Source organism: Primulina eburnea, chromosome 13 (genome assembly GCF_022965805.1).
Source record: "Primulina eburnea isolate SZY01 chromosome 13, ASM2296580v1, whole genome shotgun sequence".
Lineage (NCBI taxonomy): Eukaryota > Viridiplantae > Streptophyta > Magnoliopsida > Lamiales > Gesneriaceae > Primulina > Primulina eburnea.
Genome location: NC_133113.1, coordinates 29,882,687 through 29,907,747, shown reverse-complemented (window position 1 = coordinate 29,907,747; position 25,061 = coordinate 29,882,687). Strand labels below are relative to the sequence as shown.

At 36.5% G+C, this 25,061-nt stretch overlaps 5 protein-coding genes across 8 annotated transcripts; 1 reads left to right on the top strand and 4 right to left on the bottom strand.

Moving 5' to 3' along the window:
* LOC140809732 (uncharacterized) lies at nt 1–3,070 on the bottom strand. The gene is made up of 2 exons (XM_073167446.1): nt 2,962–3,070; nt 1–1,816 (listed from the first exon to the last, which is right to left on the bottom strand). The coding sequence occupies exon 2, from the start codon at nt 1,779–1,781 to the stop codon at nt 651–653; it is 1,131 nt and encodes a 376-aa protein (XP_073023547.1). The 5' UTR covers nt 1,782–1,816; nt 2,962–3,070; the 3' UTR covers nt 1–650.
* Nucleotides 3,071–11,329: 8,259 nt separating this feature from the next.
* LOC140808798 (uncharacterized) lies at nt 11,330–12,213 on the bottom strand. Its single transcript, XM_073166067.1, has 2 exons — nt 12,041–12,213; nt 11,330–11,968 (listed from the first exon to the last, which is right to left on the bottom strand). Exons 1-2 carry the CDS (start codon nt 12,123–12,125, stop codon nt 11,475–11,477), a joined length of 579 nt encoding a protein of 192 aa, XP_073022168.1. The 5' UTR covers nt 12,126–12,213; the 3' UTR covers nt 11,330–11,474.
* Nucleotides 12,214–12,814: 601 nt separating this feature from the next.
* Nucleotides 12,815–15,400, top strand: LOC140808797 (probable protein phosphatase 2C 1). 4 transcript variants are annotated; one of them, XR_012113015.1, is made up of 11 exons: nt 12,815–13,089; nt 13,214–13,271; nt 13,422–13,501; nt 13,614–13,695; nt 13,866–13,936; nt 14,160–14,239; nt 14,321–14,454; nt 14,597–14,720; nt 14,814–14,891; nt 14,967–15,015; nt 15,099–15,400. XR_012113015.1 is itself a non-coding variant. In XM_073166064.1 (11 exons), the coding sequence occupies exons 1-11, from the start codon at nt 12,935–12,937 to the stop codon at nt 15,155–15,157; spliced, it is 975 nt and encodes a 324-aa protein (XP_073022165.1). In that variant the 5' UTR covers nt 12,815–12,934; the 3' UTR covers nt 15,158–15,400. The 4 variants fall into 4 exon arrangements, 3 of the variants coding, with proteins under 3 accessions (XP_073022165.1, XP_073022166.1, XP_073022167.1); XM_073166064.1 differs by having other exon boundaries at nt 14,809–14,891; XM_073166065.1 differs by having other exon boundaries at nt 12,817–13,089; nt 14,357–14,454; nt 14,809–14,891.
* A 769-nt stretch (nt 15,401–16,169) lies between these two features.
* Nucleotides 16,170–19,150, bottom strand: LOC140808796 (uncharacterized). Its single transcript, XM_073166063.1, has 2 exons — nt 18,123–19,150; nt 16,170–16,665 (listed from the first exon to the last, which is right to left on the bottom strand). The coding sequence occupies exons 1-2, from the start codon at nt 18,894–18,896 to the stop codon at nt 16,450–16,452; spliced, it is 990 nt and encodes a 329-aa protein (XP_073022164.1). The 5' UTR covers nt 18,897–19,150; the 3' UTR covers nt 16,170–16,449.
* A 4,356-nt stretch (nt 19,151–23,506) lies between these two features.
* LOC140809907 (LOB domain-containing protein 12-like) lies at nt 23,507–24,580 on the bottom strand. Its single transcript, XM_073167688.1, has 2 exons — nt 24,292–24,580; nt 23,507–24,217 (listed from the first exon to the last, which is right to left on the bottom strand). Exons 1-2 carry the CDS (start codon nt 24,454–24,456, stop codon nt 23,843–23,845), a joined length of 540 nt encoding a protein of 179 aa, XP_073023789.1. The 5' UTR covers nt 24,457–24,580; the 3' UTR covers nt 23,507–23,842.
* Between the last annotated feature and the right edge of the window lie 481 nt (nt 24,581–25,061).

The following is a 25,061-nucleotide window of genomic DNA, read 5'->3' as shown; positions in this document are numbered from 1 at the left end:
TCAAAGTATGAAGTAAATATTTGGTAGTTGAGACAAAATCCATTGTATTTAAAATATCCAAAGACTTCTCTTGCAAAGCTCGACAAAGCAAATCTGTGATCCCCATAATCTTATGCATTAAGTATAGGATAAATATGAAATCAAACGATCTCAATGCAATCAAAAAACCTGTAGCTTCCCCTCGTATAGAATTCGAAGACGCTTCCTCCGTCATGTGCTCAAGCACAATAATCACAGAGCTGTACATATCTATCATACTGCAAATCGACTCAAAATGAGAACTCCAACGCGTCTTTCCAGCTCATTGCAAAGTACCAATCTGATTAAGGCCAGTACCTGTGTCACAAACAAATGAGAAATGAAATGATTAATGAGAAATAAAATGAGAACTCAATTTTATTAATAAGAAATCATATGATTAAGTTTAGTACCTGTCTCGCGAATACCAGTAGCTACCATGGTTGCAATTTCAATAGCTTGGGCAGATTGCAACTCAGTGTGACGTTTTGGAGATGCCTTAATAAGATTACAAATAGAATTCAATTTTGAAAAAAATAGCCAAATCGAACTCTCCTTTTCAGCAGCAGCCACCAACGCCAATTGAAGTCTATGTGCAAAACAATGAACATAATATGCTTGAGGAGAATCCCTCAGAAAAAGAGCTTGCAGTCCATTCCATGAGCCACGCATATTGCTAGCTCCATCGTATCCTTGACCCCGAATATCTTTGATATGCAAATTATGTCGACCAAGCACATTACATATTCTTTTTTAAGTGTTACCGCAGTGGTGTCAGAAACATGCACAATATCAAAGAAACGCTCTATTAAGAACCCTTCACGATCAACAAATCTCAACACAATAGCCATCTGCTCTTTGTCTGATATGTCTTTAGCCTCATCAATCAAAAGACAAAATTTTGCAGTCCCAACATCTTCACGTATTTTCTTTCTCACTCTCTTAGCAAGAATATGCAAAATTTCTTTTTGAATATCTGGTGATGTGTACTTTGCATTTTTTGGAGCTTTTTCCAAAACAACATTATTAATGTTAACATCCATTTTTCCCATAAACTTTATCATTTCTATAAGATTACCTTGATTTTTGGAATATGAAGATTCATCATTTCCTCTCAATGCACATCCTTGCAAACAAAGCCAACGAATGCTTTCAATTGTGGTTGTAAGCCTCAAACGGTTTTTCTTCACTTCTTCTAATGTTTGTGCATTCATCACTTTATCAATGTGACCACTTACATTCATCAAAGCACTTATAGATTCTACGGCATTGTTATGTGGTGAAGTGGGACTTCCTGTATGCATCAATAAAGCACATCTTTTCCCATCATTAACTCTTTTCCAACCTCTAAAACCATCAACTATAAATGCGGCATAACGAGCCTCTTTTCCTTTGAAAAAGAAACATGGGAAGCAAAATGCTGCATCTTTATTAGGAGAGTACTCCAACCAAGGAAATTGCTCAAACCAAGCCTTTTGAAATCGCCGACATTGTTCTCCTAATTTGGTTCGCGGATACTCCATAACAGGTTGATATGGCCCCCTTAAAATATAAGCTCGTCTGATTGCATCTCTTTCATTGACAGGACATTGCCAAATTGGAGTACGCTTCGCCGGATCTAGTTGAACATAACCGCTAACATCACTATCAACTCTTTGATACTTGACCGGATGTTGTTCATCATGGTTTGAGATCTCATCATTAGTTGGAGAACGCTCATCTCTAGTCGATGTACTAGCTTTAGGATTAAAATATGAAAACATATTTTTTTCTTGCCTCTTTGAGCTTCCATTGTAACCTACACCATTCAACACCAAAATAATTACCAAATTGCAAATTTTAAACAAAAGCCAACAAGAAAATTAATGCTGATTCAAGAAAATTGAGTAAGACTAACTGTGTACATGTCTTTACAGTGTGTTTGGCAATCAGGATTTGAGAGGATTTTGTGGGATTTGGAATTGGATTTGGAAATTCAAGTATTTGAAATTCCATTTGGAGTTTGGTTTAAAATTTAAAAATGGTATTTACAAATCCATTTCTTGTTTGGAGAAAAAAGGATTTGAATTTGGAATTTTAAAATTTTACTAAACTACATTTAGAAACTTTTGGTGGAGAATGATGTGTTGGATAAAAAAGTAATTTTATGTTTTTAAAATCCAAATCCCACCAAATCTTATCAAATTTGATGAGAATTGGATATACTTGTTGAAATCCCATGAAATCCTAAGCAAATTCGAATCCTTTTTTTTAACATCTTGCTAAACAGTAAAAATAGGATTTTGAAATCCAAATCCCATAAAATCCTCCTAAATCCTGGTTGCCAAACACACTGTTAGTAAGACTAACTGTGTACATGTCTTTGTGTACATGTCTTTAGAAACAATGTTCAAAATTAAACCAGCAACAAAATAATTTATCACCACAAATATTTATCAAATTAGATCTATTTAATTTTAGATCTTTCTTAGTATCACTTCTCTTTCAAAACTTTGCAACTCGGTATACAAATGGGCTAACTTTTCATCACAAAGCAAGCTAAATTTTCAAACTGAGGGAGAAACTAATCTGATTATTTACTCAGGGTGAATTTATTTTTTGGTAAATGATTTGTTGTGAAGATGAGAATAGTAAGGCACTGTATATCTGCAGCCTCTTTTATGTTTCAATGAGAATTTATTCAAAATTCTGACTAAATCTAACAGGCATTCATCAACAAAAATCGAAACCCTTCAATCATACTTCGACAAACCAGCAACAAAATTAAATGGAAGGAAAACAAAAACGAAACCAGATAACGATCATCGAGAAACCAGTAGTTACACAAAAAAAATGAAATCTGGAAACAACCCAAATTGACCTCCTTCAAAACATATACCACAAGCAGCAACAATCATCGAAAAATCAGCATAAATCCGAAGCAAACACTCAAAAATGACAAACCTGAACGGCGAAGTGAAGGATGAGATCGCGCGAGGATGAAAGTGAAGTGTACACGCACGTACACGAAGGTGCTGAAGTTAAGTATTAGGTTTATGGGCCGGGTGAGTTTTGGGAATGGGCTATGAGCTAATTTTTAATAAATTCAAAACATAAGGCTAAAATTAAAAGAAAAAAATTTCAATCCATATTTTTTAGAAGGCCTACAATTCTACCCTGGGCTGGAGCCCACCCCAGCCTTTGGGGTCGCTCCGTCCCTGCATCTGACCATGAGCAAAGTTATAAATTGCAAGTTTTTAGACATTGGCTTCGTGGGAGTTGTTCATTGCATGCATTTCAATTTCTTTTTCTTGCCTTATTTATCCGGAGTTTCTTTCGTTTAAACAATGTTTTTTTCATATGTGAAATTTGGCTTATTGTCTTTGTGATTTGCAAGCGCGCTTACAATATTAGTGTGTGATGTATACGTGCACGAAAACAGCGCATTATTGTTATACATGCACGAATATAGCACATGCACGTTTCATGCACGAATGCGATTTTTCATGCACGAATGCACTGATCTACATGCATGTTTCATGCACGAATGCCATTTTATTTCCCAGTTTTTTTATATATCCTTGAAGAATGATTAATTTTGTTATCTCAGTTAAAATTTAAACGTAATATTTTTTTTCTTTTGTATCTTCAAAAGATATAATTGTCGGCAATTGAATGCATTAAATGCATGTCGGGAGTCAAAGAAATAGGGCAGCTGAATTTTAAACGTGTGGTTGGCTGGCAACTTTCAGACGGAAATATGAATACGCGTTTTTAACGCGTATTCACACGGACAAGGGGCTCTATAAATAGAGCTCCCCCCTTCATTCTAAAATCATCCCTTCTTCGAGTTTTCTCTCATCTTATAAGCAGTTAAGTGCTTAGTTCTATAATATTTGTGAGGTGTTTTGTTCTCCTGTGTTAAGAGAGTACGTGTTCTCTTTGGAAACACAGTGAGTGAGTTGTACACCACAAAATATTATAGTGGAATTCTTTTCATCTTGCCCGTGGTTTTTACCCTAATAATTTTTAGGGTTTTCCACGTAAATCTCGGTGTCCAGTTTATTCTTTATTTTCCGGGTTTTACTATCTCAAATTCCGCACGTGGGACCAACAAGTGGTATCAGAGCCTTGGTTTAAAATTTCTTAAAATTCTGAGTATGCTCTGTGGTTGCAGCCTAGACTGATCTTCCACATCAGAAAAGATTTTTCGAGATTTTTTATTTAAGGCGGGATTATTTTGTCCAGTCTATAAAATTGTTGTAGACATAATGGCGGGAAGGTACGAGATAACAAAGTTCAACGGAAGCAATTTTATGCTGTGGAAAATAAAGATACAAGCAGTTTTAAGAAAGGAAAATTGTTTGGCGGCTATTGGAGATAGACCGATGGATATTACAGATGATGGAAAGTGGAACGAGATGAATGATAATGTTGTTGCCAATTTACACTTGGCTATAGCTGACGAAGTTTTTTCAAGTATCTCTGAGATAAAAACAGCCAAAGTTATCTGGGATACTCTAACAAAGATGTACGAGGTCAAGTCGCTACACAACATGATTTTCCTAAAGAGAAGACTTTATACTCTTCGGATGGCGGAATCTTAATCGATGACCGACCATATCAACACACTAAATACTCTATTTGCCCAACTCACTTCCATGGGGCATAAAATAGGGGAAAATGAACGTGCAGAGCTTCTACTTCAAAGTCTACCAGATTCATATGATCAACTTATCATCAACATAACCAACAATATTCTTATGGGCTTTCTAAGATTCGATGATGTCTTAACTGCGGTTCTCGGAGAAGAAAGCCGGCGCAAGAATAAGGAAGATAGGTTGATATCCTCGAAGCAGGCAGAGGCGTTACCGATGATAAGAGGAAGATTTATGGACCGTGACTCCAGTGAGAGCCAAAGGCGAGGTAGATCAAAGTCAAGAAGTAAGAAGAAAAATATTTACTGCTTTAAATGTGGCGGTAAAGGGCACTTCAAGAAAGAGTGTACGAGTATTGATAAAAATTCTCAAGGAAATGTGGCCAGTACTTCAGGCAGTGGTGAAATATTATTCAGCGAAGCAGCAACTGTTGCAGAAGGCAGACACAAATTTTGTGACACATGGATTATGGATTCAGGAGCGACGTGGCACATGACGTCTCGTAGAGAATGGTTTGATCATTATGAACCAGTCTCAGGAGGATCTGTATTCATTGGAAATTATCATGCCTTGGAAATCGCTGGGGTCGGTACTATCAAAATAAAAATGTTTGATGGAACCATTCGCACCATACAGGAGGTACGACATGTGAAAGAACTGACGAAAAATCTTTTGTCCTTGGGGCAATTGGATGACATCGGGTGCAAAACTCGGATCGAGAACGGGATCATGAAAATTGTGAAAGGCGCGCTTGTGGTTATGAAGGCGGAAAAGGTTGATGTTAATCTGTATGTACTTTTGGGAGAAACACACAAAGAGGCGGAGCTAGCTGTTGCATCAAATGGTTGAGGAGAATAATTAACAGTGTTATGGCATAGAAAGCTCGGGCATATGTCAGAACGGGGTTTGAAAATTCTTTCAGAACGGAAGCTGCTGCCGGGACTTACAAAAGTGTCACTACCCTTTTGTGAGCATTGTGTTACCAGTAAACAACACAGATTAAAGTTTGGCACTTCTACTTCCAGGAGCAAAAGCATATTGGACCTGATTCATTCGGATGTTTGGCAAGCACCGGTTGTATCCCTAGGAGGAGCGAGATACTTTGTCTCGTTCATTGATGATTTCTCTAGGAGATGTTGGGTGTATCTAATCAAGAAGAAATCAGATGTTTTCCAGGTCTTCAAAGATTTCAAAGCGCGGGTTGAACTTGATTCAGAAAAGAAAATCAAGTGTCTGAGGACTGACAATGGAGGATAATATACCAGTGACGAGTTTGATGCATTTTGTCAACATGAGGGCATCAAAAGACAGTTCACGACGGCTTACACACCTCAACAGAATGGAGTGGCGGAGCGGATAAATAGGACCTTGTTGGACAGAACAAGAGCTATGTTGAGGACTGCGGGTCTAGAAAAGTCATTTTGGGCGGAAGCAGTCAAAACCGCTTGTTATATTATCAATCGTTCTCCTTCAGTGGCGATTGATTTGAAAACTCCGATGGAGATGTGGACCGGGAAGCCGACAGATTATTCTCATTTGCATACATTTGGAAGTCATGTGTACGTTCTGTACAATGAGCAAGAAAGATCGAAGTTGGATTCGAAATCCAGAAAATGTATCTTCTTGGGTTATGCTGATGGAATAAAGGAGTTTCGCTTGTGGGATCCTACTGTTCACAAGCTTGTCATCAGCAGGGATGTTATCTTCGAGGAAGATAAAGTAAAGGGAGACAAAGGCACACTGGATTCAGAAACTACTATATTTCATGTGGAGAATAAGATTGACGAAGGTCAAGTTTCTTGTGAAGCAGTACCAGAGCACGAAGAACAAGAACATGTTGAGTCTGAGGTTTCCAATGTGAGGCAGTCAACTCGAGACAGAAGACCACCAGGTTGGCTTTCAGATTATGTCACTGAAAGCAACATTGCATATTGTCTATTATCAGAGGATGGTGAGCCATCGAGTTTCCACGAGGCTACTCAAAGCTCGGATGTATCTTTGTGGATGATAGCAATGCAAGAAGAGTTGGAGGCATTAGACATGAATAAAACTTGGGATCTTGTTACACTACCACGAGGGAGGAAAGCCATTGGAAACAGATGAGTCTATAAGATCAAGCGTGATGGCAATAACCAAGTGGAGCGATATCGTGCTAGATTGGTAGTAAAAGGGTATGCTCAGAAAGAAGGCATTGAATTCAATGAGATATTTTCTCATGTGGTTCGGCTTACAACAGTCAGAGTAGTATTGGCATTGTGTGCGGTGTTTGACCTACATCTAGAACAGCTAGATGTGAAAACGACATTTCTTCATGGAGATCTTGAAGAAGAAATCTATATGCTCCAGCCAGAAGGTTTTGCAGAAAAAGACAAAGAGAACTTGGTTTGCAGGTTGAAGAAATCTCTGTACGGTCTCAAACAAGCGCCGAGGTGTTGGTACAAGAGATTTGATTCCTATATCATGAGTCTTGGATACAACAGACTGAGTGCAGACCCTTGTACGTATTTCAAGAGGTCTGGTGATGATTATATCATTTTGCTGTTGTATGTGGACGACATGTTGGTAGCAGGCCCCAACAAAGATCAGGTCCAAGAATTGAAGGCACAGTTGGCTAGGGAATTTGATATGAAGGACTTGGGACCAGCAAACAAGATTCTTGGGATGCAAGTTCACCGAGATAGAAGTAACAGAAAGATTTGGCTTTCCTGGAAAAATTATTTAAAGAAAGTCTTGCAACGCTTCAACATGCAAGATAGTAAGCCAATCTCGACCCCTCTTCCTGTTAACTTCAAGTTATCCTCCGAGATGTGTCCTAGCAGTGAAACAGAGAGGATGGAGATGTCTCGAGTACCGTATGCATCAGCAGTGGGAAGTTTGATGTTCGCCATGATATGTACAAGACCGGACATTGCTCAAGCAGTGGGAGCAGTTAGTCGGTATATGGCGAATCCTGGACGAGAGCATTGGAGCACTGTTAAGAGGATCCTTAGATACATTAAGGGTACCTAGAATGCTGCATTATGTTATGGAGGAACGGATTTTACACTCATGGGCTATGTCGATTCAGATTATGTAGATGATCCTGATAAGAGGAAATCTACTACTGGTTATGTGTTTACACTTGCAGGGGGAGCAGTAAGCTGGGTTTCAAAACTGCAGATAGTTGTGGCGTTATCTACAACGGAGGCAGAATATATGGCAGCTACTCAAGCTTGCAAGGAGGCAATATGGATCAAAAGGTTATTGGAGGAGATCGGGCACAAACAAGAAAATGTTTCTTTGTTTTGTGACAGTCAGAGTGCCTTGCACATCGCAAGGAATCCAACCTTTCATTCCAGGACAAAACACATTGGAGTACAATTTCACTTTGTGCGAGAAGTAGTAGAAGAAGGAAGTGTGGATATGCAGAAGATTCATACGAAGGATAACATAGCTGATTTTCTGACCAAGCCAGTGAACACTGATAAGTTTGAGTGGTGTAGATCCTCAAGTGGCCTAGCAGAAACGTAAGCAGCAGGGAATGACAAGACTGAAAGGATGTGTGGAGATGTGTTTGATTATCAATCAAATCTCCAAGTGGGAGAAATGTCGGCAATTGAATGCATTAAATGCATGTCGGGAGTCAAAGAAATTGGGCAGCTGAATTTTAAACGTGTGGTTGGCTGGCAACTTTCAGACGAAAATATGAATACGCGTTTTTAACGCGTATTCACACGGACAAGGGGCTCTATAAATAGAGCTCCCCCCTTCATTCTGAAATCATCCCTTCTTCGAGTTTTCTCTCATCTTATAAGTATTTAAGTGCTTAGTTCTATAATATTTGTGAGGTGTTTTGTTCTCCTGTATTAAGAGAGTACGTGTTCTCTTTGGAAACACAGTGAGTGAGTTGTACTTCACAAAATATTAAAGTGGAATTCTTTTCATCTTGCCCGTGGTTTTTACCCTAATAATTTTTAGGGGTTTTCCACGTAAATCTCGGTGTCCAGTTTATTCTTTATTTTCCGGGTTTTACTATCTCAAATTCCGCACGTGGGACCAACAATAATTTCATCATCCTTACTTCTATCAAGTTGTCCCAAAGTTATTCTAATAATTCATCGAAATATTATGTTATGGAGATTTTTGGCTACCTTGATTCGGTCCGGCTTTGGTAGTTGCTGGCTTCGAGACTGTGCCATATCCCAAGCATGGTCCGCTGAGTCGTGAACCAACTCAAGCATATTATTTATGATGGTTGATAAAGATCATTTGACTCCTGATATATTGTTATATTGCACGTATTCATGCATGACATCATTACATATTATGATAGTTGTATTTAGGTAATGTGTAGTGTTGTCGTATTCCAGATAATATATGAACATATTTGGAGGATTGCATTATGTTATTATCGAGTCTTGTCGGTTCTATGATATTTTTTGGTTTGTATATGTCATGATTGTGTCTGATCGACAATTATTTATATTAGTTGTGTTATTAAATATATATGTTATTTATTTTGAGTATTTGATTTTTTGGTATCTCTAATTTATGGGAAGGTCGTGTCGAAATTTATAGGGTCAAACATAAATTTTTAACACTTTCTCCGTCATTAAGATTGTATTTAATTAATCTTGATTAGGATAACGAGCTCTCGCATAAACGATCAACCATCCCATTTTTAGCGCGTTTGAGGACTCAGATAGGGATGTCGTTTATCCAGTTGTTCTTGATATGCGCTCAGGGATTTTCTTAACTCCACAAAATTGAACTCGTCAAAATTTGTGTGAATTCGGGTGATTTAAGATGTACTAGTTGTCAGAAATGCTCCCACAGTCCTCATTTTTGCAGATGATACACTCTAATTTGGGCATACAAATTGTGTTACTTGCGAGATCCTGCGTGATATCATCCATAATTATAAGGCTGCATCGGGTCAAATTATTAATTTACACAAATCTAGTATAACTTTCAGCCCTAGCCAATTCCAGATATGTTTTTTTATGATGTGGGACAAATAATTGTTTCCCTCCATATAAAAAATTACATCAATTAAAAATGTCAGGATAACTAATCTAATCTGTGTTTTTATTTAACACATTATTAATTTTTTACAAGTGTCCATTATTAAGTATTTGTAACAACATTTAATTAAAAGTGTCTACAAAAAAAGTGTCACAATAGCCATTTTTTTTTGTAGTGGTCAAGCGAAAAGTATAGATTGGTGAAACACAAATTTCAAAAAGTAATAAATATAAGTTTGTGATTTTGGTCATATATAATATAATATTATATTTCAAGCATAGTTATGTAAATTCCCAATTTTTATAATTATAATAATTTTCCTTTGAGAGTGCCTATTTGGAACTACATGTCATGCGGAAAAAAAGATTAAAATGACAACATGCTAAAAATGAAATATAAAACATATATTATCAAAATCGCAAATAGACATACATAAAAATAATATTTTTCCCAAATGATTGAGATACAATTGATTCGATGAATTATTAGAATAACTTTTGGACAACTTAATGGAAGTAAGGATGATGAAATATCTTTTGAAGTTACAAAAGAAAAAAAAAATAATTTAAATCCTCAAGAAAATTGCGATAATTTGAGGAAATTATGATAGTTTGATAATTATTGGAATTTATGACGATAATATAGTAAAATAATGGAATTCGAATATTGAAATTTTTGGAATTTAAAATGCTTAAATAGTTGAAACTGAAATTTTAGTAAATTTAAATGGTTGTTGTTTTTATACAATAATAATACCATTTAAATGTGATTATTAAATTATATATTTTAGGTCCTCCAATTTATACCTCCAAATTCTGGAACATACAACAATAACCCAATAATTAATCGATATTGGTGCGACATTTGAGCTAAACTTTGATTAAACTCGAATGGGTGAAACTCCCACCGAGGTAGCCTTTCTTCGGACAATAAAGACTGTAAATCGAGTTTTTACACTTCCCAAACTCCAATAATTAATTATTTGGATTTTAAAATAATTAATCTTAATTTTTGTGGAACAGAATATAATTAACATCATATCATTACAATTTATAAGAATCAAGAATCTGCTGGTTCGTACATAGTCCATCACTCTGTCAACCCATTGGTTAGAAAGCCCAATCTCACCATGACCACAGCCAAAAATGTTCATTCAACTCGATATGAACTCGATCATAAGCCTTGTTCATATCGAGTTTAGCGCCATGAGTCCCGTCAGACCTCTGGATCGTTTTCATCATGTGTGGAGACTCTCAAAAGCCACGATCTAACATTATCAGTGATAATATAACTCAATTGTCCTGATAAAAACCTGTGTGGAATCCGTCGGGACCTGGGGCTTTCCAAGGCTCCATACCGAACAAGGCCTTGCGAGCATCATCAAGCTTTATAGGTGACTTCCCATACTTTGCAAAATATGCAGACTCTCTGGATCATATGGAGTAGAATTAAGCTGGGAGATATGGGCTCGAACTTGTTGAATTCTTCTTGGTAGAGAAACAAATTTGCGGTGACTTCAGTGTTTCATTTGCTGGCCACCAAAAAATCATCCGAATAATTGAAAGTGAAAGGTGGAGTAGAAGACCAACGTTCGGCCAGTACTTGTTTAAAGTTGCTATCTGTTTTCCAGTAAGGTGGAGCAATGATGATAAGAGCCAGAAGAATCTTCCTTTGGATTTAAAAGGTTAAAACAACTTATTAAGGAGAAAAAAAACAATGTTTTCACTATTCATCTTCGATTAAATGATTGGATGCAGTACATTCGATTGTTCATACGAATCATCATAAATATGGCAGAAATAATAATCTCACAATCTACGCAGGAGCTGAAGGTTGACGGGTCAACCTCCGGAGTCGGCCCACCCATTGATCCTCGGGGACCCGACCCGCCCAATCAGGAGGCGGCCCGCCAAATGACACCTCACGCATGGCCTCAATCACTCTACCAGCGTTATCCGCCGTCAACGGAGCGCGGCGACGCCTCTCGTCCTCTCTGAATGCTCTCTCTATCGCCCTCTCTGATTCGGTCACCGTCTCCTCCTCCTCCTCCTCCTCATCTTCATCATCGTATTCACGGGCTTCATCACTCAGATCAAGCGATGATATTCCATTCTCCAAGCAGTTCGATTCGGCATAGCCATTCGCCAGATTGTGTAAATCCAGCTCTTGATGACCGTTGATCTCATCGTCTGAATTCTGATATTCATCAGAGAGCTCTCCTTCTTCCAAGGAAGATATCGGCTGGTAGTATTCCGGCGAATCGTCGGGATTGGTGTCGGAAGAGCTTCCGCCATCGCCGCCGTCGTTTCCTGCAAACAAAAGTGAGATAGAAAATACACAGTAGGGCTCGTAAATTCGACACAGAGTAGAACATCGCTTGCCTCCAATGAATTCAACGGTCCCAGCTGCTGCCCCGGCGTTCATTTTTCCGTCGGCACCTCCAAAGGTACACAATATATTCCACATTTATACGAGCAAGGGGAAATTAAAATTGAAGGCTTAATGTCATTTTGCCCCTTAGAATTTCGTGTCTACTCAAGTTAGCCCTGACTGTCTATCGAAATGCTTCCATCATCATAATTAATACACCATTTAATTATTTTTTATTTCATTTTCAATCCAATCCCTCTTTTTAATATTCTCCGAATGCACATATTTTTATAGTGAAACGTCGTGTTAAACAATTAGGGTTGATCCGTCTCATAGATACAGATTCATGAGATCGTCTCACAAGAAACTCATTAATGTATAATCTCAATATTAAACTAGTAAAATATGCACATACATTGTATGTGCTACTATTATTTTTAATTTGATCAAATAATACTAAATAATTAACACGAAATTATTTTCGATTTAGAAAAGTTGTTCGATTTAAAAGAGAAGTTTTATTTTGATTTTTTTCTATTTAAAATATGGAGTGACTTGAAAAGGTTTTAAGTATTGTAAGAAGGGTAATTATGAAATTAAATATTTTGGTGTCTTCAAAGGTAGTTATTCTAATGTCTTTACACTTAATATAATAGTATAAAAGTATAGATATATTTAAATAAAAGGCATAAAAAAATATATCCATGAGCTCGAATTTGGTTAAATTCATTTTGGTGAAATAAATAGATACGAATATATTCAGAGGTTAATAACCAAAATGGCAAAGATCTTTGGAGAGGTCGAGAGGAGAAAGCAGTGCTGACGTGGAGCAACCAGAAGCTTACGTCCTTGTATGTTCTTTTACAAATAGTAAGTGATTGAGTATGGTGGTAGGGAACTAGGAAATGGCCATTCCTCTCTTCAATTCCTTCGCCGCTATTTCTCACTCCACAAGCAAACGATTGAATCCTATTTCCACCTTTGATTCCTTTAGACTTCCCTCCATAAACAAAATGAAGAAGTGGGTTTCTTGTGCCCCTGCAGATTCCAATTCTCTTGGGTATGTCCTTTAGACCTTTTGCTTTCGGTGCACCACAACTCTAATCTCCGATTCTATACTTTTTGGCTCACTACAGACTATGACATACTGAATTTGTGTTAAGTTCTTGATTTACGTGTTGCAGTTTAGAGGCAGGCGTGTGGTTAAATGTTGGAACTCATCTAATCCCACACCCTAACAAGGTACAACTCTTGATTCTTGGTCAACTTTAATTTCTTGTTTCAGTTTCGATGCTCGTCAATTCATTAAAGTGTGTGGCTCTTTGGCTCATTAAAGTGTGTGACTCTTTGACTCTCCAACTTTTGGAAGGTTTATTATCATTGATTGTGCAGATAGAGAAAGGTGGAGAAGATGCTTTTTTTGTTAGCAGCCATGGTGGGGGAGTTATTGCTGTGGCCGATGGTGTTTCTGGGTAGTTTATAAAATATGCTTCTATGATCTATTTTTTGCGGCATCGCATTAATTAAAAAGATTGAATGATGGGCCTTAAACAATGTATGCAAAAAATGTTCACGCTTTGGCAGTTGGGCTGAAAAAGATGTGGATCCTGCACTGTTTTCACGCCAATTGATGGCTATTTCCTCTAGCCTAGTGGACGATGAGGAGGTATTGAACTATTTATATTACATCTATATGATGTTATGGCCTTTGTATGATTGTTATGACCGTACAAATTGCATGTAATTCATTTTTCTCTTCGTCTTTCTCCTTATTGTAATTCATTGTTTATAGATTGAGTTGGAGAGAAATAATCTGTTTTGAGAACTGATTAATAGGTTAACTACAGTCCACGGAATCTGATCAGGAAGGCACATGCTGCGACCTCTACCATTGGATCAGCCACTGTGTAGGTTCTTTTACGTCTTGTTTTTAGTTATTCGAATGGCACTACTTTTGTAGGGACAAGACAAACTTGGCCTTTTGATACTATTCCTGATTATGTGCATACTGAATGTATTGGTAGCTTCTGGATCATGTTGAACCTACATGTACAATTCACGTGATGTGCTTTTCGAATGTTTGTGTTTGTGCCTGATGTAATTGTCCCTAAATTTTGGTTTCCCTTTTAGGGCTGTTGCAATGTTGGAGAGGAATGGGACGTTGAAGATTGCCAATGTGGGGGATTGTGGTGTTAAAGTTATACGCAAAGGTAATATTGCATACTCTCAAAGCTCTTGTTTCCTATCTCTTAGGACATTACAGTTCCCACTTTTCGTTTGTTCTTGTTTAGATAAGGATCTTGGTGATTCTTGCCCTCTATTTATAGGTCAGGTAACATTTTCCACATCACCACAAGAACATTACTTTGACTGTCCATACCAGTTGAGCTCTGAGACTGTTGGTCAGACGTTCCTTGATGCCACGGTATCATATTCATCCACCTGTCCATGAACATCCTCTGATTTTCCTAGACAAATTGACCTAAAATTCCAATGTTTTTCTTAAAATTCATCTTATTTATTGGTGCCAACTCATTTTTCTTTTATCTGGTTCTGTTAAATTACAGGTGACGAGCATCGAGTTAATGGAAGAGGATACCGTTGTGATGGGCTCGGATGGGCTCTTTGATAATCTTTTTGACCAAGAAATTATTTCAATAGTTGGCTTATATGATAATGCTTCCGATGCTGGTATGGTGAAATACATTTTTTCTTCCCAGGAATTTAAAGCTTGGTTGGGTAGTTTTGTTGTGTTTTGATCGATATATCTGGATGCTAGCAAAGGCATTGGCTAATTTAGCTCATACCCATTCAAAAGACTCGAGTTTTGAATCCCCTTATTCACTGGAAGCTCGAGTTCATGTGAGTTACACATATTTCTTTATCTCTGCAACTACATAATGCCCATGCCCTTTCTTACGTGGTTTTTGTGATCAGGGTTTCGACGTTCCTTGGTGGAAGAAACTTTTGGGAATGAAGTTAACAGGCAAGAGTTTGACGAATGCCAGACTTGTTAATTTCCGTTAGTTTTGATGCTTAAATTGAGGTTTTCCTTGTGAAATTGCGCAGGTGGAAAGCTTGATGATATTACTGTAATTGTTGGACAGGTGAAGAGCTCATTGAGCTAGCTCGACTTTGACCACTGATGATAGCCTACCTAATAAAGAAGGTTTGGATATTTTTCCATTCAAAATAATTCATGGGATAGTTGATTTTGTCATCTCTTTAATGATAATTTAGTGAGATCAAAATTCACAGAGAAAATGAAGATTGGATAATTATTGTGGAGTCTATGTTTTGTTATTTGGCAATTACAGTTCCGACGCTATATCATTTGACATATTCATTACAATTTATATGATATTAAATAATTTGTTGAATTAATTTAACATTTATCTGTTTTGACATAATTTGTTTCATTACCGAACATTTATCATATATCATTTGACAAGAGAACTATTCTGATGATGTATGATTTGCGAATCACATAAATTTTAAAAAAAATTGTAAGAAAATAGGTTTTGACTCGTTGGAAACTCATGCGTAAATGTCAAACATAATGGTCTTGATTGGGATATAAGATTAACGAAGCTGTCTCTATATGAATTTAATTTGTAAGCTCGAATTGGATAAAACGTCAATTTGTGTTTTCAAATCCAATTCAATTGAGGTTTTTTTAAAAATTGTACGTGTAAAAAGTTTATCGTTTAAAAAATCCATGTACATTAACGTAAAAACTAGCATTGCTGATATATAATGAATTTAAGAGCTTGTTTACCTATCTTGCAATATAAGCTTGCATGCGTACTCAAGAATACAAACTCAAGCTCGAGTTCTCTTTCTAGAGCCGAACTCAGATTACTTCCTCTCTTAACATTCTCAGATGGCATACCTAGAGGATGGTGGCATATATACAAACCTATAAGTTGAGTCAGGAAAGCGTTCTGGAATTCAGAGGGGTCAGTCTTGAATAGAGCACTAATCAACTCAATGAATAAGTGATAGTTTTCCGACCAACATAGCGATATGAACAGGTGGAACTCGGAAAAATTAACTCGAGGACTTAATATAGGGCGAGAAATAACAATCAAAACCATGCATGGCATGTAGGAACAACAGTTGCATATGAATTAAAAGAAATAAAGAGAAACTGATCCTTCTAAATTACCAGATTATTGCATCTGAAAAGCGAACAACAGTAATAATACATAGTAAATAAATACTGCCGCTATATGAATGGCTTATGGCCTGCCTCTAACATCCGTATGAATCACATCATCACTCCAAAGAATTCCATCAACTCATCAGCAAGCGTTTCTCCAAAAAAATCCATCTCTGGCCATATTGCCTACCACGATCTTACATGGTATCTACTGAGAAAAAAGAAAAATAAACAATAAAGCAACCTATCGGCCCTTTCTCAGGTCACGTTGCCCCTTTGGTTGGATATGTTTATATCATGGAAAAAAGATTTTGCAGCTTCATATGTGGACCAACATATTGCGGCAGCTGGAGCATGGAAGAGCATTCTAGGCATCCAACCTCTCATAAGACCACGGTATCCATCTTTCTCTACTATCGTTCGAGCAACATCACGGATTGAACCATTAACAAATCTATCACATCCACAAACACCCTGCAAAATGTCAGAAGATTAAGAATGAAGAAATTAGTTCAAAAACTCACATACAGAATACTGAAGTGCAAGGAAAGTGCCAAACTCATCTGATTTGCTGGGTATTAGAGGTTGAGACAGAGGATTGCTCAGGATGTGGGTATTAATTCAAAAAAATATAAAAAGTTTAACTAGCAGTTCCAGTAGCTTATTTTACATTGGGTACCTTTCAATAAACTCACGATAATTACAATTATCTTGGGACTTTTTCTAAATCAAGATAAAGTCGTGAGTTGAAAGAGACTGAAAACATATCTCTAAATTACATCATTTTGTGTGATTTTACATCATTATCCGCTATCTAGTGAGACCTAAGTTGTTTTATTGGACATTTAAGGAGTTGTAATTGTTTGGTATATGACAAGGAACTCAAATCCCAAATCAGTCTGGATTGTTTTGAACCATGGATAATGGATATTATAGCAAAAGAGGTTAAGAATTAAGGGCTTCAAGCAAATAAGCAATGTTCCACACTACAAGTGACAATAACACCTTTATCTTTGGTGATGATGGTATTGACATTACAGCTGTACAATCTTCCAGTCTCCACTAGTTTAATAGAAATTAGCTGATAAATCAAGTTGTGCTTCATGTCAAGGAAGTATATGGAGGTCACCACCAACTGCTTTATCTTTTCATTCTTAATCTTTTCATATCTTCTTTAATCTTTCTAATGCTCTTTTTTCTACTCTAACTGAATCCAAGAATCCATGCAGAAATTGATATGATATGTACTCACTGGATTACACATGTCCTTGAATATTTATCGAAAATTTTAACATCAGAGGGACTTCAAGAAAACATCATTTGTGAACCTCTTTTTCATGCAGCAATATTACTAATGTTCGTGACATTATTGCACCTCAAGCCTTGAACAATTGTGTTTGGAACTATGGGACATAGCATGTATAATCAAAGGAAGTAGCGAGACGTAGCCAAGAATACTATGAAGAATTTGTCAATAAGCAGGTACTTGAATATTTATTACTGTCACTGCCTTCTCCTCTTCATAGTACACTAGAACAACAATAGGTATAGAGCATCTCAGTAAACTTGGCACTAGGCTCAAGAAATCTTTTAGCAAAAGAAAAACGGAACTTGCATAAAGTAACAAAAAAGAAAACCATCTTCCCCCTATTTTTTCAACCTACAGATTAGGAGGTAGATTAACATCAATATTCTTTCATTCTTCAAAACCACGGTTTTTCTCAACCAAGATTCGGCGTAGTGCCCAAATCACAAATTCAGCGACTAACAGGAACCAACATACTCTATCTTCGAATCAATCAATCATCGAGTTCATATCAAAACTAAAGAATTCAGAGAACATCGCCAAATTTATACAGAAGATATGCCTTCGTTCTCATAACTTCTGCACGCCTAACATTTACACAAACCATGATAGTAATATTAAATACCTGGCACTGTAACTGAGTCTTCACCACATCAAAAGGTGTGGTAACGGCTGCTGACAATGCCCCTGCCGCTGCTCCAGCTGTGGCATGGACCACCAACCGTTCATCACTCACACTCATCGGTGAAACCTCCATTAAACCTCTTTTAACCGCCTCGTAGGTAGTAAAATGCACAGCCGTGAAAGGAGCATTCATTAGCACAGTAGTTCTGTAAGATGCATAGAACGCCCTAAAACCCTCCTCTCTCAACACCCTCCTCACGCAATCCAACACCCCGTGATAAGGGCTTTTACTCAATTGCAGCCTCTGCTTCACCATATCCATTGGCGTAAACACTGCATCGCTAGCAACAGTGGCAAAAACACCCGACAGGGCATGTGCCCCCGAATTATTAGGATTCCCTCCAGAGAAATTCTTCTTACAGAGTTCATAAACAGAGAAATACACGGCGTGCGCGGGGCCAGCACCAAGCCCCATGGCGCCAATGCCGCGGTAGAGACCTTTAATGCCGTCCGATCTCAGAATAGACTGAAGGGCATGCTTAACACTAACAGATCGAATTGGGCAGGAGCCGAGTGCTTGCATCTGGGTTTTAACCGTGTCAACCGGGAACATCGCCATGTGCTCAACCATTCCCGCCACTGATCCAGCTATCATGAACTGCGAAAAATGAAGCCCGTCGTGCGCCTCCGCGGCGACCTCCGAACGGTACTCATGTGGCTGCGTCATCTGAATCAGGTCTGGCTTCTGAAACTTTGGGGAGGCATCGGTTGCCATTAAAAATATGGTATAACGAAATCAATCTAGGGTTGAGAGTGGATTTTTGGTGCGACAAGCTTTCTCCATACAAGGGCTTAGAAACATAGATTAGTATTCATTTGGGCGGTGAACTGGAACATAGAAGATCAGTAAGAACTTGATTGTGTAAAATGTAGAAGATTCCGTCGCTGTAAAAAGTGCATTTTTCAAATTAGGGTTTCAACATTTGGGGATTTAAATTGCGACACAACAGTTGCCGTGGATAATCAAATGTTTTCCATGTTCGCTCCCTCGTTTATTTCCGATCTCAATTCTCGTTACCACGTTAAAAAAAAAAAAAAAATCGAATACAAACTTTTATTTCAATAAATGAAATTTGTTGAAAATAAGAGATTGAGTGTTGAAAACGAGAGTTCAAAATATTGAAAATTAGTGTGTGATAATGTATGTAATATTATATTATTTTTGGATTATTTTCAAAAAATTCTATAAATAGGTCTCTTAATTTGCGAATAAAAACACAATTGAGTAGACAAAATTTTATAAAGTGTAATTTAATATATTTTGAGAGTTTGAGAGTTTTACTTTTTACTTTTAATAAGTTATCAGCACGATACTCGAAGGATGTCCATATTTTTTCAAGTTCCAAAACACAAGAAAAATGTTGCATTCAAAAGTAAGAATATTTATTTTACTATTTATTATTTATTTATATTGTATATATATTTAATATATAATATCATGTTATCATAAAAAAAGATTTTATGACAACTCATTATAATAATGTGTATGATTATTTCACTATTTTTATATTTTTATCATGTTATATAATAATTATATATATTTGTATGATGTCATAGTATTATATAAAAGGAGTATCTGACACCTCGTTATAATATTGTAACGTGATATACATAATTATTTAAACATGATTAATATTATCTTTTGCTGTAAATTTATTGACAAGATTTAGCTATCAACCAAAGAGACACTGGAACGGAATTAAACATTTATTTAGTTATGTACGAGAAACGACAGAGTTGAGACTTTTGCATTCAAAAGATGTCAATCAAAGCATAATTTCTTATGCTGATGTTGGGTATTTATCTGATCCACAAAAGACACGTTCTCAAACAAGATATGTATTTACTCATAGAGGCGCTGTAATTTCTTGATGTTCACATAAACAAACAATCGTAACAACTTTATCAAACCACACCGAGATTATTGCACTGCATGAAGCAAGCCATGAATATGTGTGGCTAAAATCAATGACCGAACATATCCAAATCTCATGTGGATTATCATTCGACAAGAAGCATGTGACACTATATGAAGATAATGTTGCATGTGTTACTTAAATGAAAGAATGATACATAAAAGGCGAAAGAACTAAACATATTCCCTTTAAGTTATTCGCAATCACCAAAGAGCTTGAGAAGAAAAAAGATATTGATATTCCTCATATTCAGTCAAGTGAAAACTCATCAGATCTTTTTACAAAAGCACTTCATACGACAATATTTAGAAAATATATATATATAATTGGGATGCGCAATCTACGAAATTTGTGAAGAATCATTCGTGTTAATACGAGGGAGAGTTTCTGTGACTGCACTCTTTTTCCCTTACTCTGATTTATATCCAATAGGTTTTTCCTACTAAGGTTTTTAACGAGACGTTATAAAAACACGTAATGAAGACAATCATTATATCATGATCATCATCATAAAAGGAAAGTGTTGCAAATAAGAGATTGAGTGTTGAAAATAAGAGTTGTAAATATTGAAAATTAGTGTGTGATGATGTATGTAATGATATATTTATTTTTGAATTATTTCCAAATAAATTCTATAAATAGGTCTCTCAATTTGTAAATAAAAACATAATTGAGTAGACAAAATTTTATAAAATATGTAGTTTAATATATTTTGAGAATTTGAGATTTTTAATTTTTACCGTAAATTTTTACTTTGAACAAAAATTCAAGTTCTCAATCTATTTTGTGAAAAGAAACAATTTAAAATTTTAATTAAGTTATTGTTATTATTTAGTTTTGAGGCCAAGTGTAAAATAGGCCGGTCGTGTGATCATTTTGTACTCGGATGACATGCAGTTTTTTTATCCAATTCGTCGAAATTATCTGGCCCAACTTACAGCCCAATCTATAAATTTGCTAGTATATATAATTATGGCTTTATGCAGTTATTCAAAAGATTTATGGTCCCATTAATCAAATTATAAAATTTATGTACAAGGTATGTAGACCATTTTTTTAAAGGATGAATATAATATTAAATTAAGTCAAGAGCGACTATATATCAGAAATATGAGCAGTAGAAGGACTAGTTCAACCTCTTAGAATGATGAATGTTAGCCAACTAAGAGCTTCTCTAATACCCAGTGCTTCCGCGGGTGATGATTTCCGGTAATTCTTCCGTGCATGGCCGATGTCATGAATCTCCGCGGCCCGTTGATGTCAGGGGAAGTTCTTGCTACTTTGACACCATGAGAGTGCCTCTGTTTCCTTCTTAGCTTATCTTCGATGCTAGGCCCTCGGCACAGACAGGAAAAATATATGGTGATAGTGGGTCTCCCTATCGAAGACCGGGTGATTGGACCGATCTCATTGTCATTACGAACCATTGAGTACCTGACCGTAAAGATGCAAAGCATAACAGGATCGATTCATTTCCTGTGAAACCCAAGTTGTCTTAGCATATGTTCCAAGAAAGGTTATTTTACTCGATCTTATGCGTCGGACATGTCGAGTTCGAACGCTGCCATACCAACTTTGCTTTACCTTTTCCTCTTTAAAAAGTGTTCTATTTCAAAAGCGATCATGACCTTGTGAGTTATGAGTCGGCCAGGGGCCAGGGATGAACGCGCTTTGTGATTCTGAAATAATAGAAGTCATCACTCTTTCTAATCTGTTTGCCACAACTTTCGATACATTAATTCTTGTAGATTATGTTGTAAGCCGATTGGTCGAAGATCGGAGATTTCTCGGGTTGTTTCTTATTAGGAATTAAGACAGTGAAAGTGTCATTTAAACCTTCTGGTATCCAATTAGTCTAGGCATGCCTCTGTGAAGTTCCCGCCAGTGATATCCCAAAATTTCTGGTAGAATCCCGAGTCCTTACCGTCTGGTCCAGGGGATTTGTCTGGGCGCATGGATTTGGTTGCTTCCTGTACTTCCTTCTCTTCACAAGGCCGAATCAGAATTTGGTTTTGCTCATCTGTTATCCGCCTTTGGATCCGTGAGACTATATCCTCATCAGGTATGTAGACCATTTATTTCTGCTAATATTAAATAAAAGAGTGCTAAACGTGTAATCATATAAAATCACAAGGAAAATTAATCGAAATACATATAATTTGACATGGATCTTAGAACTTCATGACAATCACGTTCATATTCATTAATAGAACAATTAAAATACTAACATTGAGTAGCCATGGAATATATATATATATATATATATATATATATATATATATTTTCTGTTTAAGAATGAAGCTTCCCTACTCTAGAGCCATAAAATGTTCTTGTCACTCTCTGAGCTCAGGAGTAGTCGATGCTGACGTTGTTTAAAAATAACACAATTAAAACAACACGTCATGTATATCTAAGTCTATCCAATAAGTTTATAAATCATAATATACGTTGTCTTTACAACGTAAAAATTCTTGAGACATAAATAATCTTGTGGAAGCATCTTACAACTTGAATTAAAATAAAACTTAAAAAGAAACACAATTAAAATAATCTTGATTCGTCAATCACCAGCTCCAAAATTGGTATTGTTAATCTTCTATTTGTTCTTATGATTTATCTGGGATGAGAGAGTAAAGAGTGAATGATATGATTGTCACCCAGTAAGTGAGGGTCTTTCGAACATACACATAACAATATTCAACATTTTCGAAATCAGTATATCATAACACATAAATTTTCATGGCGCAAATTTTCATTCTACACATATCATTGCGTAAACATATTAAGCACTGAAATTCAATTACTTTACATGGTTTGACGAGACCATAACAGTGGTTACAATCACATCATATAAAAGTTATAAACTTGTCGTATTTTGGGTTCTCACTCATATCTAGTTGAATCTTAACAGTGCTCAAAACGTAGAGTAGTTTTTCATCACAACACAAGAAGCATGATCGAACGAAACTTTCAAAAACCATCAACTAATAATTGGGATAACAATTTTAAAACAAAGCTCGTTTATCTTAATTCTTGGTTAGAGAAAACACGAGTAAATAATTGGCTTGGTTCGAAGATACTGTTTCCAAATTTCCATTCACTCACATAGAAAGTTCATAAGTCTAAAAGCCCACCTTTAATCCAACAATTTCTGATCACGTTTCTTGGATAACTACACGTTATATCATTTCATGTTGATGGCAGAAAAACCATCTTTTCCAATTGACCAAACTTATCAAATAAATATTATTTATTTAAACCATAATCACATATTAAAAAAATATTAATTAAATATCTAATTGGCACGTGGACCACAAAACTAACATGTGTCAAAGATTACTTTTCAAATCCCTGTCCAGTATGTATTGGATTGATTTAATTAATATCTAGTCACATGCATGTTGAGTCCTAGCGGAATTGAAATTCCTTCCTTTCTATTTTAGAACAGTTCCGTATATATGCAGTGGATTTCAGATTCTCCGAAAATGAAGCTGTTTGAAATCCATTCATCAAGTGTCTCTCTCTCATATATGAATCATTAAATCCAGACCCAACCTAAATGAGATTTTGGTAAGAAGGGATAAAAATCGTTAAGAAACTGCATATAAAGACAGATCATAGAACGGACATGAATATTAATTTAAAGTATTTTTTAGTAAGGGGATATTGGGGACCAAGTGCATATTTTAGCAGCAAAATTTGCAGTTTAATTCATCGTAGATGACGAATTTGGCGGCGCCCGCGATCAATACCAAATGGACTCTCTCTTGAATGGGTCTTGCATGACATGGTAACTAACTGAAGTTGCAGCAAAGCTATGGCAGTTTTGAAAGTCACAAAGGCTAACGTCGTGGGAAGAAGCTAAGAGAAGAGATTTGTCATGATCTGATTGAGGCGGCTGCGGCGGCGGCTCTGTCCCGGGTTGTACTTGATGTTGCATCTGATCAATGCACATGAGAATCTCAGCTTCAGCCACAGCTAACTGCGTCTGCAGCCTCGATACTTCATTTTGCAAGTATGATATGGCTCCCACGCATCCGTATACCGGATCCCTTATCCTCGCATTCGCCTCGTATACTAAACTGCTCACTGCATCTGCTCGCTGGTGAACTGGAACCTCCTACAATAATTTCCAAATCCAAAACAAAACTCATATATATTTAAATAAAGAGAAGAAAAGAAAGAAACGTGTACCTGCAACATCTTGCTGACATTGCTGGCACCAAAGACCTTGTGAACCATAGCAAACTTGTGAGGATCATCGGGAGGGAAGTAAGGAGCAAAGATGCAGTCCTTCGAGCACCGGCGACGCAACAATTTACACGAAGCACAGGGTCCTCCTCCCATTTTAAATCTCATTAATCATGTAAAATTAACACACCAGTTTCATATATGTTATGTATATATATCACACTGATACTAGAGAAAGAAAAAAAAAAAAGTAGACTGGACAAACGTTAAATTTTGAGAACAAGGGTGATTAAAGCCTTACGTATATACAATATATTCTTGTGTGGAGAGTTGACCACCGCCGCGGTAAATGATGTGTGTGTGTGTGTATATATATTTGTTGATTAATTCAGTATTCGTTCACATGGAAATTAAGTGAAATTTCAATAAATTTGTTTAATAATCGTCACAATTTGTCACAAACACACGTTAACAATATAAAATCAATAGTAACAGTTCCCTAAACCATATTTTCTATTTATTTAAAGACTTATTGATCACATCTAATTAGGTCTTTTTCAAACATGAATAAGTAAATGCCTCTGGTGGCACAAAATTCTCCCAATAGCCACAATTTTTCCTCTCCCTACTAACAATGATATATAGCCCGTGTACAAGAAGCTAGCAAACCACGTCAAACAATATCATTGACGAAATCTCTTACAAATCTAAATCCTTTCGTCCAAACACAATCTAAGAAATCATACGATACACTTTCTCCCATTATTTATTTC

Bases quoted from the DNA above. Each gene is read 5' to 3' on its own strand.
- LOC140808797 (XM_073166064.1), top strand. From the start codon at position 12,935: ATGGCCATTCCTCTCTTCAATTCCTTCGCCGCTATTTCTCACTCCACA. The intron at 13,272-13,421 runs GTACAACTCTTG...TTGATTGTGCAG, and splicing joins TAATCCCACACCCTAACAAG to ATAGAGAAAGGTGGAGAAGA. The intron at 15,016-15,098 runs GCAAGAGTTTGA...GAAATTGCGCAG, and splicing joins TTTGGGAATGAAGTTAACAG to GTGGAAAGCTTGATGATATT.
- LOC140809907 (XM_073167688.1), bottom strand. From the start codon at position 24,456: ATGAGATTTAAAATGGGAGGAGGACCCTGTGCTTCGTGTAAATTGTTG. The intron at 24,218-24,291 runs GTACACGTTTCT...AAATTATTGTAG, and splicing joins ATGTCAGCAAGATGTTGCAG to GAGGTTCCAGTTCACCAGCG.
- LOC140808796 (XM_073166063.1), bottom strand. From the start codon at position 18,896: ATGGCAACCGATGCCTCCCCAAAGTTTCAGAAGCCAGACCTGATTCAG. The intron at 16,666-18,122 runs GTATTTAATATT...GACATTTTGCAG, and splicing joins AGACTCAGTTACAGTGCCAG to GGTGTTTGTGGATGTGATAG.
- LOC140808798 (XM_073166067.1), bottom strand. From the start codon at position 12,125: ATGTGGAATATATTGTGTACCTTTGGAGGTGCCGACGGAAAAATGAAC. The intron at 11,969-12,040 runs GCAAGCGATGTT...TTTTGTTTGCAG, and splicing joins GACCGTTGAATTCATTGGAG to GAAACGACGGCGGCGATGGC.
- LOC140809732 (XM_073167446.1), bottom strand. From the start codon at position 1,781: ATGTTTTCATATTTTAATCCTAAAGCTAGTACATCGACTAGAGATGAG.